The sequence below is a fragment of the Palaemon carinicauda genome, chromosome 8 (genome assembly GCF_036898095.1).
Source record: "Palaemon carinicauda isolate YSFRI2023 chromosome 8, ASM3689809v2, whole genome shotgun sequence".
NCBI lineage: Eukaryota > Metazoa > Arthropoda > Malacostraca > Decapoda > Palaemonidae > Palaemon > Palaemon carinicauda.
In genome coordinates, this window is record NC_090732.1 from 112,160,687 (window position 1) to 112,174,589 (window position 13,903).

A 13,903-nucleotide genomic window follows, 5' to 3' on the forward strand; every position below is an offset into this window, starting at 1 on the left:
TATTTTTTCTTGTTTCCTTTCCTCGCTGGGCTATTTTCCCTGTTGGGGCCCCTGGGCTTATAGCATCCTATTTTTCAAACTAGGGTTGTAGCTTAGCAAGTAATAACAATGATAATAATAATTATAATAATAATACAATCGTCAGATTACTATTTATGGTGAAATTTGCTCTCTCTCTCTCTCTCTCTCTCTCTCTCTCTCTCTCTCTCTCTCTCTCTCTCTCTCTCTCTCTCTCTCTCTCTCTCTCTCTCTCTCTCTCTCTCTCTCTCTCTCTTTTCGTAGTCAAATTAGTATTTCATGCACAAAACATACACTGATATCTTGTTTCACTGAGTAATCAAATCTCTATAAAACCGATTCTGATTTTGAATTGTGGGCTGAAATGATTATAGGATTCGCCATTAATTCACTAGATAAGATGGATGGATACATGGACACCCTAGCAGTAGTTCTTCCTGATGAACTGATAGCCTTGTTCCATTGGCTTGAGGATCATTATACTGTGCGACTAAATAGGCGTCGAAATGTAAGAATGACCTTTATAAACCAACTAATGAAGATCGCACTTACAATCACACCTAAACTGCCAATTGACGTTTATAATATGAGGGAGGAATTCATCATCTTTCAATCTGGAAATTTATTGATGCTTTAAGGATTGTTCAGAAAGGACGTGATGCATTTCTCGAAAAAAATGGATCGCTGGACATCCACCATCGAAAAAGCTAAGAAAATATAGAGATGCTGACTAACGAAAAAAGAAAATGAATAAAAGAAATTAAATCATTAGATCCTATGGAATTCCTGAAGGGTATTGGTCATAATCATGAAATGAAGAGGTAATTTCTAAGGTTAAATAGCTTTACTAAGCCTCTTTACTTTTGAAATACAATATTCGCCCGTTTTCCTATTATTCTATTAGTGTATTAATAGGATCCTCAATTCCTTAAATAAATAGTCATATCAAGTTGGGTATTTTCATTGTTTTTATGCTTATACATATATATGTGTTTGTCTTTTCAATAAATGTTTCACTTTATACGAATATTTGTATCGAACATCTCATAGTAATTACCTGATCCACCGCATACCCCGCAGGAAGTCTTACAATAGGCCATCATGAATTCCGGATTGAGTTTACATTCTAACAAGTCGGCCCAAATGCTGCACTTGTCGTATAAATCGGTACAATTGGGATCTGTAAAGAACAGAAAATGTTACAAGCGCAGTTAGAATTATAAAGATTTCTATACAACTGAAGGCTAATAACTACATGATACCCAGCGTTCCAGTCTAGAATATCCACAATATACTTACAGTTTCATCTGAAGGCTATAGCGTTTGATATTGTTTAAGCTTGAAAAATTTGAGTTACTCTACAGAATACAAAAGGAAAATGTGTGAAAACAGAATATATTACAAGATGCTGAAAAGAGCCAGGATACATGCTTGTTAGTTTAAAACTATAAAGAATGCCCCATGAATGGTCAAAATAATGAAAATCGGTCTAGCAACACGGATCCACAGAATAATTTATTTATCTATACGAACAATCTAGATATGCCAAATACCTCCTTCATTTAATTTTATATTAGACTTTGTATCAATATAAGGATACTAATGTAGTTTGATGCTGAGATAAAATTCCTTATTAAGAAATTACAGATATAATTAAGTATAAATTTATATACATGATTGCATCAAACTTAGGGACAACATATTTTCAAAACGTCCTATTAATCTTGATTCACTTCGTCAGCAGAACGGAAGTAATAAAGAAATAATTTTAAAACCTTTTTGCCTCCGGGGGCAAATAAACAACTGGCCAAATTGCTTACTGAATTGAGGCGAATGTGCAATCACTCTCTTCATGGTTGGCCAAAACAACACGAGCCTCTTAATGAGGGTAAACAAAAGAATGGGATTTCCAGTGATGGCCGTGCTGAGGTAATCCCCCTTTCCTAAGGCCTGGACATCTTGGGAAAGAGAGTTGTAGGAGTCCTTGTATCTAAAAAAAAAAAATCAAAGAAAAAAACATAATTGTCAGCCAGATAAGCTTTTACAATTGCTAATTTAATGCTAATAATAACATATCAAAATTTTTCATGGATACTCCTAATTTCTTTAGTTCCAGAAGTAGTATTACTTTCTATCTTGAAGTCATTCAGATTTATAAAGGACAGACGGAACTTTCCTGATGCATGTGGGCTAGAAAATTAATAAATCTAAAAATAATATTATTAATAAATGCAATCTATTCAGTAATTATGTTGGATGAAAGCTTAAACGCATATAATAAATAGATTTTATACCTATTACTAGATACTTTGGAACTTTCGCTAACGTCCTACTTACGAATAACTTCGCTGCTTAATTTTTAAACATATGCAAAATGATAATACAGTAAATTTGTATTTCAACGAGGACGAAAAAAAAAAAAAAAAAAAAAAACACATACTGTATACGTAAAGCAAAACAAGAACTACATAATCATCAATTCTGGATACTTATGCATTTGCACTTGGGCTCACTTCAATAACGTTCTGTTTTTTGCAATACATATCTAGACTGGAATTATCATAAGGGATTTAATATACAGTATATATATATATATATATATATATATATATATATATATATATATATATATATATATATATATATATATATATATATATATGTATGTATATATATACATATATATTTATATATTCATTGTAATACCTATCTAGACAGCAAATATCATAGGGTATTTAATATATATATATATATATATATATATATATATATATATATATATATATATTAAATACCCTATGATATTTGCTGTCTAGATAGGTATTACAATGAATATATAAATATATATGTATATATATGTATATATATATATATATATATATATATATATATATATATATATATATATATATATACATACATATATATATATATATATATATATATATATATATATATATATATATATATATATTAAATACCCTATGATATTTGCTGTCTAGATAGGTATTACAATGAATATATAAATATATATGTATATATATGTATATATATATATATATATATATATATATATATATATATATATATATATATACATACATATATATATATATATATATATATATATATATATATATATATATATATATATTAAATACCCTATGATATTTGCTGTCTAGATAGGTATTCAATGAATATATATATATATATATATATATATATATATATATATATATATATATATATATATACACACACACACACACACACATATATATATATATATATATATATATATATATATATATATATATATATATATATACGTTGCCATATATTAATTTTTCATTTAGAGTTAAATTCTTGAAATTGAGAGGCTCATCCAATCAAATTATTATTCTCGATTTGTAATAATTCAATTTTAACTTTTCTGATAACCCCATTTCTCTTTCTCTATACTTGAAAAGAAAGAGCATTGGAAAGGCAGCGTAACATCTTTTTCTAATCCACCTCAGGGAAACCAAGAAAAATGTAATGCAAATATAATCAACCTCCATAGGAGCTTATGAGTCTTACCCAATATAAGAAGATAGAAGAAAATAGAATACCAGATAATAAGAGAATCTTTACTGAGTTTGCGTGAGAAAAAGAAGTTTAGCTGGTGTTCTCAGGCCACCAGAGATAAGAAACCCTGCTCTTGAGCACCGCGAAACGAATTAGAATGTTGTATGTAACAAAGCAGGTAATAAGCCACTTAGTTCCAGAGATGGTTTTGACCGAGAGATGAAGAAAGTGGGGGATCGTTATCAAATGAATTGCCTTAGTTTTAGTCCTTTGATGAGGGTGGCAATGGAAGAACCATCAAAATATAGGAGAATTGTCCAAACGGGTATTTGAAATGCCAACTGTGATTGTAAATTTGAAGTCTTGCAGATAGGAATTTAGGGCATATAAATAACATTCACTATTCAATGGGATAAAAGTAATCACTCAAGGACAAGTTAGAAAAAAACCAGAATACCCCAAATATAGAAATGTGAGAGAATCTCCAATTAAATGACTCAAAATAGCATTGATGAAAGAATCGGTGGTGAATGAGGACAAGGACAACTCTTTCATTCTTTTTCTCCTTTTGGAGTATTCCTTTCCTTTTTCTAGACATTGTTCTTATTTTGGATAAAATGGAAAATTACAGAGCCAATTTTCGATTATTAAACAGAATTATTCCTTTATTACAAAACACTCATCAGTTTTTTCCGAACAAATAAAGTTTGCCTTTCATTCCACCTGACCATTTATATAAGTGTTATCTTCACTTTCGCATTTTCTGTACTTACCAACATTAATCTTTGTCATCGTGATTCCAAAATTTCCCCCTTTGCGAGGAGTGGATATTAAACTGTACAAAGCATCCAAGTCTAAATTCTTCAAGTTTTCTATGTTAGATTGTCACTTCTGATTTAAGAGTAAGCACGTGTTTCCAGTACCATAAGTCTAAAAATAATTCAGATGTCGGGTTATACTTTTTTTTACAATAATACGTGACTATATACGAATGCAAATCTGTGTAATTCTTAGTGTTTTAGAAACCTGTGGATTACCTGGCAACTTCTGGAACATGTTGTGGTAAGGATTCTAAGATCTCTCCGACCTTGTTGTCGAAAATGAATAGGTCTTTCATGTGGGATAGCGAAGAATAGATTTCACCCGAAGCGCCATGACCTCCCACAAAACCACACATTTGAGAAATCGTCAGAATACCTGAAATGAGTTAAACGTTTATTTGGTGTAAATTTCATGACTGCATAATATTTCCTGATATTTTCCATGACGTTTAATGCTTTAAAATGTTTTCAAATTGAGCATAAAATTCCTGTCTGGATATGAAAATGAACAGGCATATACTGCAAAATTTCAGAGAAGAAATGTGGAGAAAAACAATTTCAAGTTTTTATGCATGTGCAGTGTGGGAAGCCCAGTATTAAATGGCAATCCTTTTATCATTGTCGGAGGATGAATAAATTATATAGAACGTCTTCGTCTTGATTATAGAGTAATAATTTCTTACGTGAGAGGTAGGTAAATAGAAAAATTAGTCTATTGTACCATTTTGAAGATATAAATTTGCAAGTGCAAACATCAAAACAGGATACCAGTCGGATTTGTAGAATAACCTTTTAGCAGGCAAGTAGCCCGTATGGGGTACATTTTTTTTTATCATATTTACAATTCTAATGAATACACACTGCATGTCGTACACACCATGTGGTTTTAGCCAAAGAAGTACACTTCAAGTCTCTACTTAGCCAATTAGCAAAGACAGTAAAGGAAATACAGGAACGTAGCTTGGATTTCTGTGAGCATTTGGCTGCTGTAGTAGGGCGCATCCGTAACAGGTGGCGCTGTTCTTGTCTTCTGCTTCTTGCTTACGCAAGTCGGTGTTCTTTTCAAACTATGATGGATGTTTTTTTTTTTTTTTTTTTCTTATCAAGCATGATACAAATATATACTATACTATGAATAAAACAAAATTTACCATTGAAAAAAACGTACTAGTGTTTTTATTTTCATTCAAGCTCATGATTATGTTATATTTCCATGCATTTCAAAGGGAATTTGGGATATAATAATCTGATAACGCTAACTCAAGTCTTAAAAACCATTGTAGCACTCCATCGCCATATGTAAAACAAGAAGCATATGTTATATATATTGCTCCTCAAGCATAAACTATCATTTATTGGAGCATTTTGTCCTCGCATTTATCGATGAAAAGTTAAGGTAAGGTTGTATATTGATGTTTACATAATTATAACTTGCAGAACACGTGTACTTTATCGAAGTCCGAGATTATGTATCGTAATAGGGCCTAAAAGATGCTAAGGCCACTTCGAGAGGCCCTTATTTTACAAATGTAAGTACAAACTCGTACCTCTGGAAACAAAAATCACATTAAATGCAGAAAAAATCAAAGCATCTTTTCTTACCATATCTCTATCTCAAGAGAACTCTAACTCAAGAGAGTGGAAGACCATACATAGGTTATGGCACTACTCAAAACTAGAGAACAGCGATTTAATTTTAGTTTCCTTCCTTTAGAAGAGCTGCTTAATATAGCTAAAGAGTCTCTTCTACCCTTACCAAGAGGAAAGTGGCCATTGAATAATAATAGTGCAGTAGGTGACCCCTTGAGTGAAAAAGAATTGTCTGGTAATCTCAGTGTTGTCAGGTGTATGAGGCAGAAGAGAATGTTGAAAGAATAGGCCAGATTATTCAGTGTATGGGTAGGCAAGGGGGAAATGAGCCGTAACCAGAAAGAGGGATCAAATGTAGTACTTTCTGGCCAGTCAAAGGACTCAACATCCCTCAAGAGGTAGTATCTCTATATGTGCCGACTAAAGGGTTAATCACAGGAATGATACTTTGTAAAATATTTACATTGATCTGCGACTCAGTTTGACACTTTCTTGTCACTGATGTGAAAGAGCCAATCAGACTTGTTTGCCTTCATCAGGCACAGGTCATCACTCATTCCCATGTGCATATATTAGCATACTGACATAGCAATTAGAAGAGGCATACTTTAACGAGGATTTCGTTGAAACTAACAATCTTTATGAACAATTTTTCCTGGTTTTATGAAAACTGTAACAAAATCTTGTGTCTGCAAAAAAATTGAGTTTTTAATAATTTTATGGAAGGATATATGAGTAATTATGGACAGTGAGTGAGTGGAGGAGTGGTAAATAAATCTTTTCATGAAGTGACGGGCTATAAATATTTGAGATCATAGTAGTATAACACTGTAAATAATCGGAAAACTTTTAAGTAAGCATTTCTGCATTTTCTGAAAGAAAAACAGGGATGCAACATTTCAGCAGACAGGGTCTTTTTTATGGTTGAATTGTAGCATTAAATTTCATCAAAGTTTAAATTGTCAATGAAAGCTGATTAGGAAAGGATTGAAGCGTGTCAAGCTTAAGATTTTCTCTTGAACTGTAAAAACTAAGATGATAATAGTATTTTTATTTATACTCTAATTACATTTTACAAACAGAAGAGCATAAATATGAAAAAAATATTATCCATATTTTGATGAAGTAAGACGTCATTAAGGTTTACCTTTAGCACTTACGCTAACATAACTTATGAAAAGATTTATATATATATATATATATATATATTTATATATATATATATATATATATATATATATATATATATATATATATATATATATATATATGAAAACACTTACCTAGAATAATGAGCATCATTTTCCTGTTAATTTTCTTGTCCTAAATTATATAAATAGTTCTCGAATTCTGGTCCAATGGAAAGAAGCTCTGAAATTAAAGAATTAAATTAATGCCACGGTGTCAGTCATTTAAATTAACCCCAAAGCAGTAGTCGTTCAATATATCAAATTAATGTGCTTTATAAGACGTTTACACTGAATGGATTTGCTGTAACTCTTTGCTATAATAATTGAACGGTATTCTCACAATATGGGCCTTTTTTATATATGTGAAGTATGATAGTTTATGCAAGTTTATATGCATTTCTGTCTGCATTGTCAGTTCCCCTCAACATATATTAATACATAGACAAAGGAGATGGTTTGATTTTCAGCTTTACTTACAATCGAATTCAGACTATTTATCCGTTTCTTTATTATTAACCAACAATCGATAATGTCAAGGCTCAATACACATGAAAAATAATCGACAATTTCGAGGCTCATTAGACATGAAAAATAATCTGCAATTTCAAGGCTCATTAGACATGAAAAATAATCGACAATTTCAAGGCTCATTAGACATGAAAAATAATCGACAATTTCAAGGCTCAGTAGACATGAAAAATAATCGATAAATTCAAGCCTCATTAACCATGAAAAATAACAATCGATAATTTCAAGGCTCATAAGACATGAAAAGTAATGGATAATTTCAAGGCTCATTAGACATAAAAAAATAATCGACAATTTCAAGGCTCATTAGACATGAAGAAATAATCGACAATTTCAAGGCTCAGTAGACATGTAAAATAATCAATAAATTCAAGCCTCATTAAACATGAAAAACAACAATCGATAATTTCAAGGCTCATTAAACATAAAAAATAATCGATAATTTCAAGGTTTATTAGACTTAAAAAATAACAATTAATAATTTCAAGGCTCATTAGACATGAAAAATAACAATTGATAATTTCAAGGCTCAATATATATGAAAAATAATCGGTAATTTCAAGGTTTATTAGACATAAAATATAACAATCGATAATTTCAAGGCTCGTTAGTCATGGAAAATTACAATTGATAATTTCAAGGCTCATCAGACATGGAAAATAACAATCGATAATTTCAAGGCTCATTAGACATAAGGTTTATTAGACATGAAAAATAACAATTAATAATTTCAAGGCTCATTAGACATGAAAAAAAAAAAAAACAATTGATAATTTCAAGGCTCAATATATATGAAAAATAATCGATAATTTCAAGGTTTATTAGACATGAAAAAGGACAATTGATAATTTCATGATTCATTAGACATGGAAAATAACAATTGATAATTTCATGCCTCATTAGACATGAAAAATAACAATCGATAATTTCAAGGTTTATTAGACATGAAAAATAATCGATAATTACAAGGTTTACTAGACATGAAAAATGACAATCGATAATTTCAAGTCTCATTAGACATGAAAAATAATCAATAATTTCAAGGTTTATTAGACATGAAAAATAACAATCGATAATTTCATGGCTCATTAGACATGGAAACTAACAATTGATAATTTCAAGGCTCATTACACATGAAAAATAATAATCAATAATTTCATGGCTCATTAGATATAAAAAATAACAATCGCTAATTTCAAGCCTCATTAGACATGAAAAATAATCGATAATTTCAAGGTTTATTAGACATGAAAAATGACAATCGATAATTTCAAGGCTCATTAGACATGAAAAATAATCAATAATTTCAAGGTTTATTAGACATGAAAAATAACAATCGATAATTTCATGGCTCATTAGACATGAAAAATAACAATCGATAATTTCAAGGCTCATTAGACAGGAAAAATAATCGTTAATTTCAAGGTTCATTAGACATGAAAAATAACAATCGATAATTTCATGGCTTATTAGACATGGAAAATAATCGATAATTTCAAGGTTTATTAGACATGAAAAATAACAATCTATAATTTCATGGCTCATTAGACATGAAATATAACAATCGATAATTTCAAGTCTCATTAGGTATGAAAGATAATCGATAATTTCAAGCGTAATTAGACACGAAAAATAGGAAATGATTCATAAAAAATAAATCTGTGATTTCTGATTTAACCCTCCTACTGATAGACAATATAGTGAAAGCATTTGCTTGTATTCCCTTTCTTCTTGATAAGGAAACCCCCCATTATTAACTAAATCACATTATTAATAAAATTCTTTTGATTCCATCATCAAACTCGTCCTTTCATGCTTTAGAATAATTCATACTTCATTTCTTGCTACAGATTCTTGCTGTATCTAATACCATATCATCTTTATGTATTATAGAAGTTTATTCTTTGATTTTATATTAAAAAAAATGCTTACATCCTTCACATCATTCCTTAGACTTTTGACATCAAATCACCGGGTTTTCTTTTTATAGATTATTTACTCTAGACACAAGGATCATGTCAGCAAAAGATTAATAGGATACACTCCTTCATGACATTCTTACAAGTGACTCTTCTTTTTGTTAGGGGCTTCATTTTAGAGTCCAGTAAAGCCATTGATTTGAATTTCTAATAAGACATGATCTAATACTATTGACTTGTGGAAGAAAATTCAAGTTTACATCTTCTTTTCCTCCCTTTTCTAATAATAATAATAATAATAATAATAATAATAATAATAATAATAATCCATCCATATACCAAGGCACTTCCCCCAATTTTGGGGGGTAGCCGACATCAACAAAGAAACAAAACAAAAAGGGGACTACTCTCTACGTTCCTCCAGCTTAACCAGGGACTCAGCCAAGTTCAGCTGGTACTGCTAGGGTGCCACAGCCCAACCTCCCACAATTCCACCACAGATGAAGCTTCATAATGCTGAATCCCCTACTGCTGCTACCTCCACGGTCATCTAAGGCACTGGAGGAATCAGCAGGGCCTACCGGAACTGCGTCACAATCGCTCGCCATTCATTCCTATTTCTAGCACGCTCTCTTGCCTCTCTCACATCTATCCTCCTCCTATCACCCAGAGCTTTCTTCACACCATCCATCCACCCAAACCTTGGCCTTCCTCTTTTACTTCTCCCATCAACTCTTGCATTCATCACCTTCTTTAGCAAACAGCCATTTTCCATTCTCTCAACATGGCCAAACCACCTCAACACATTCATATCCACTCTAGCCGCTAACTCATTTCTTACACCCGTTCTCACCCTCACCACTTCGTTCCTAACCCTATCTACTCAAGATACACCAGCCATACTCCTTAGACACTTCATCTCAAACACATTCAATTTCTGTCTCTCCATCACTTTCATTCCCCACAACTCCGATCCATACATCACAGTTGGTACAATCACTTTCTCATATAGAACTCTCTTTACATTCATGCCCAACCTTCTATTTTTTACTACTCCCTTAACTGCCCCCAACACTTTGCATCCTTCATTCACTCTCTGACGTACATCTGCTTCCACTCCACCATTTGCTGCAACAACAGACCCTAAGTACTTAAACTGATCCACCTCCTCAAGTAACTCTCCATTCAACATGACATTCAACCTTGCACCACCTTCCCTTCTCGTACATCTCATAACCTTACTCTTACCCACATTAACTCTCAACTTCCTTCTCTCACACACCCTTCCAAATTCTGTCACTAGTCGGTCAAGCTTCTCTTCTGTGTCTGCTACCAGTACAGTATCATCCGCAAACAACAACTGATTTACCTCCCATTCATGATCATTTTCGTCTACCAGTTTTAATCCTCGTCCAAGCACTCGAGCATTCACCTCTCTCACCACTCCATCAACATACAAGTTAAACAACCACGGCGACATCACACATCCCTGTCTCAGCCCCATTCTCACCGGAAACCAATCGCTCACTTCATTTCCTATTCTAACATATGCTTTACTACCTTTGTAGAACTTTTCACTGCTTGCAACAACCTTCCACTAACTCCATATAACCTCATCACATTCCACATTGCTTCCCTATCAACTCTATCATATGCTTTCTCCAGATCCATAAATGCAACATACCTTTTGCTAAACATTTCTCGCATATTTGCCTAACTGTAAAAATCTGATTCATACAACCCCTACCTCTTCTAAAACCACCCTGTACTTCCAAAATTGCATTCTCTGTTTTATCCTTAATCCTATTAATCATTACTCTACCATACACTTTTCCAACTACACTCAACAAACTAATACTTCTTGAATTACAACACTCATGCACATCTCCCTTACCCTTATATAGTGGTACAATACACGCACAAACCCAATCTACTGGTACCATTGACAACACAAAACACATATTAAACAATCTCACCAACCATTCAAGTACAGTCACACCCCCCTTCCTTCAACATCTCAGCTTTCACACCATCCATACCAGATGCTTTTCCTACTCTCATTTCATCTAGTGCTCTCCTCACTTCCTCTATTGTAATCTCTCTCTCATTCTCATCTCCCATCACTGGCACCTCAACACCTGGAACAGCAATTATATCTGCCTCCCTATTTTCCTCAACATTCAGCAAACTTTCAAAATATTCCGCCCACCTTTTCCTTGCCTCCTCTCCTTTTAACAACCTTCCATTTCCATCTTTCACTGTCTCTTCAATTCTTGCGCCAGCCTTCCTTACTCTCTTCACTTCTTTCCAAAACTTCTTCTTATTCTCTTCATATGACTGACCCAGTCCCTGACCCCACCTCAGGTCAGCTGCCCTCTTTGCCTCACGTACCTTGCGCTTTACTTCCACCTTTTTTCTCTCTATATTTTTCATACTTCTCTATACTATTACTCTGCAGCCATTCTTCAAAAGCCCTCTTTTTCTCTTCCACTTTTACCTTCACTCCTTCATTCCACCATTCACTGCCCTTCCTCATGCTGCCTCCAACAACCTTCTTGCTACTTACATCACTTGCAATCCCAACAAAATTTTCTTTTGCTAACTTCCACTCCTCCTCTAAATTACCAGTTTCTCTTACTCTCACCTCGTCATATGCTATTTTCAACCTTTCCTGATATTTACTTTTTACCCCCGGTTTTTATTAGCTCTTCAACCATCACTAGCTCCCTTTTACATCCACTTACTCTATTCCTCCACTCTTTTGCTACAACTAATTTTCCTTCCACCAAAAAAATGATCAGACATACCGTTAGCCATACCCCTAAACACGTGCACGTCTTTCAATCTTCCAAATATTCTTTTAGTTATCAACACATAATCCATTAATGCCCTTTCTACTACTCTTCCATTTGCCACTCTTACCCATGTATACTTATTTTAATCTAGCACTTATTACCATCTCTTGTTCAACACACATATCTACCAGTCTCTCACCACTTTAATTTTCACCTGGTACGCCATACTTCCCAATGACACCTTCTACCTCTCCAACGCCCACTCTAGCATTTAAGTCACCCATGACAACTACATAATTCCTTCTACCCAGTCTTTCTACACACCTAGTTAATTCCTTCCAGAACTCATTCTGCTCTTCTTCACCTTTCTCACTACCTGGCCCATACGCTCTGACAAACGCCCAACATTCCCTACCCAACCTAACCCTTACCCAATTTAACCTAGATGATATCTCCTTCCATTCCACTACTTTACCTGTCATCCATTCACTCAGCAATAAAGCCACACCCTCTCTCGCTCTTCCCCTTTCAATCCCAGACACTCTACCAGACATTTCACCAAACATCACTTCACCCTTTCCTTTCATCTTTGTCTCACACAAGGCCAATACATCCATCCCTCTACTTCTAAACATACTTCCAATCCCACATCTTTTACTCTCTATCGTACTACATCCACGCACATTCAAACACCCCAAAACTATAGTGCGGGGAGCAGTCACTCTCCCCCCAGCTCCATCTTTTTGATAACGTCTCACAGGATTTTTTATACAGGTCAATACTATGGAGAATAGAAATGTTAAAATAATAATAATAATAATAATAATAATAATAATAATAATAATAATAATTATAATAATTATTATTATTATTATTATCATTATTATTATTATTGTCGTGAACGAAGTGAGTGACCTGACCTTACATGAAATGCCAATTTTATTTGTTTATTTATTTATTTATTTATTTTTTCAAGCTATCTCGCCCAACCGGTAGCCCAGTCATTCCCTAACAATATTTTTCTGAGCGGGGTTTGGGGAGGGGGGAGCAGCTGATATTTTCGGCGGCGAAGTCAATAACACCTATACCAATAAATATATTCAGACCAAATTTTAAGGGATTATATATATATATATATATATATATACTGTATATATGTATGTACAGTATATATAAGGAGGAGATAACTACTTCCTGAGTTTTACAGATATCCAGATTATTTTCACAGGGTTTGATGGGTGTTATATGAACTATATTCATATCCATTTTCGTATGGATAGTTGCCATCAAAAAGTCTTAGTAGCCATTTTTCGATATCCACAGGTTACCAAACGGTTAAGCAAAAATAGATACACTTCACTTTTTAACCAAATCTCACAGTGCTAGTCACAAAAACCAATTAATAAATTTTGTGATGTAAACTATATTCAAAAATACACTTCTTTTCTTTCAAAATCAAAATTAGAAAAATTCCA

General features: G+C 32.9%; 1 protein-coding gene across 1 annotated transcript in view; it reads right to left on the reverse strand.

Moving 5' to 3' along the window:
* The window catches only part of LOC137644945 (prolyl 4-hydroxylase subunit alpha-1-like), a 64,767-nt gene that overhangs the window by 48,806 nt on the left and 2,058 nt on the right, over nucleotides 1-13,903 (reverse strand). Inside the window, exons 2-5 of the mRNA XM_068377822.1 lie at nucleotides 7,280-7,367; nucleotides 4,623-4,782; nucleotides 1,839-2,008; nucleotides 1,076-1,198 (exon numbers count right to left, since the gene is read on the reverse strand). Of these exons, the coding sequence (XP_068233923.1) occupies nucleotides 1,076-1,198; nucleotides 1,839-2,008; nucleotides 4,623-4,782; nucleotides 7,280-7,298 (472 nt within the window). The 5' untranslated portion in view covers nucleotides 7,299-7,367. The remainder of the gene's footprint in view (nucleotides 1-1,075; nucleotides 1,199-1,838; nucleotides 2,009-4,622; nucleotides 4,783-7,279; nucleotides 7,368-13,903) is intronic.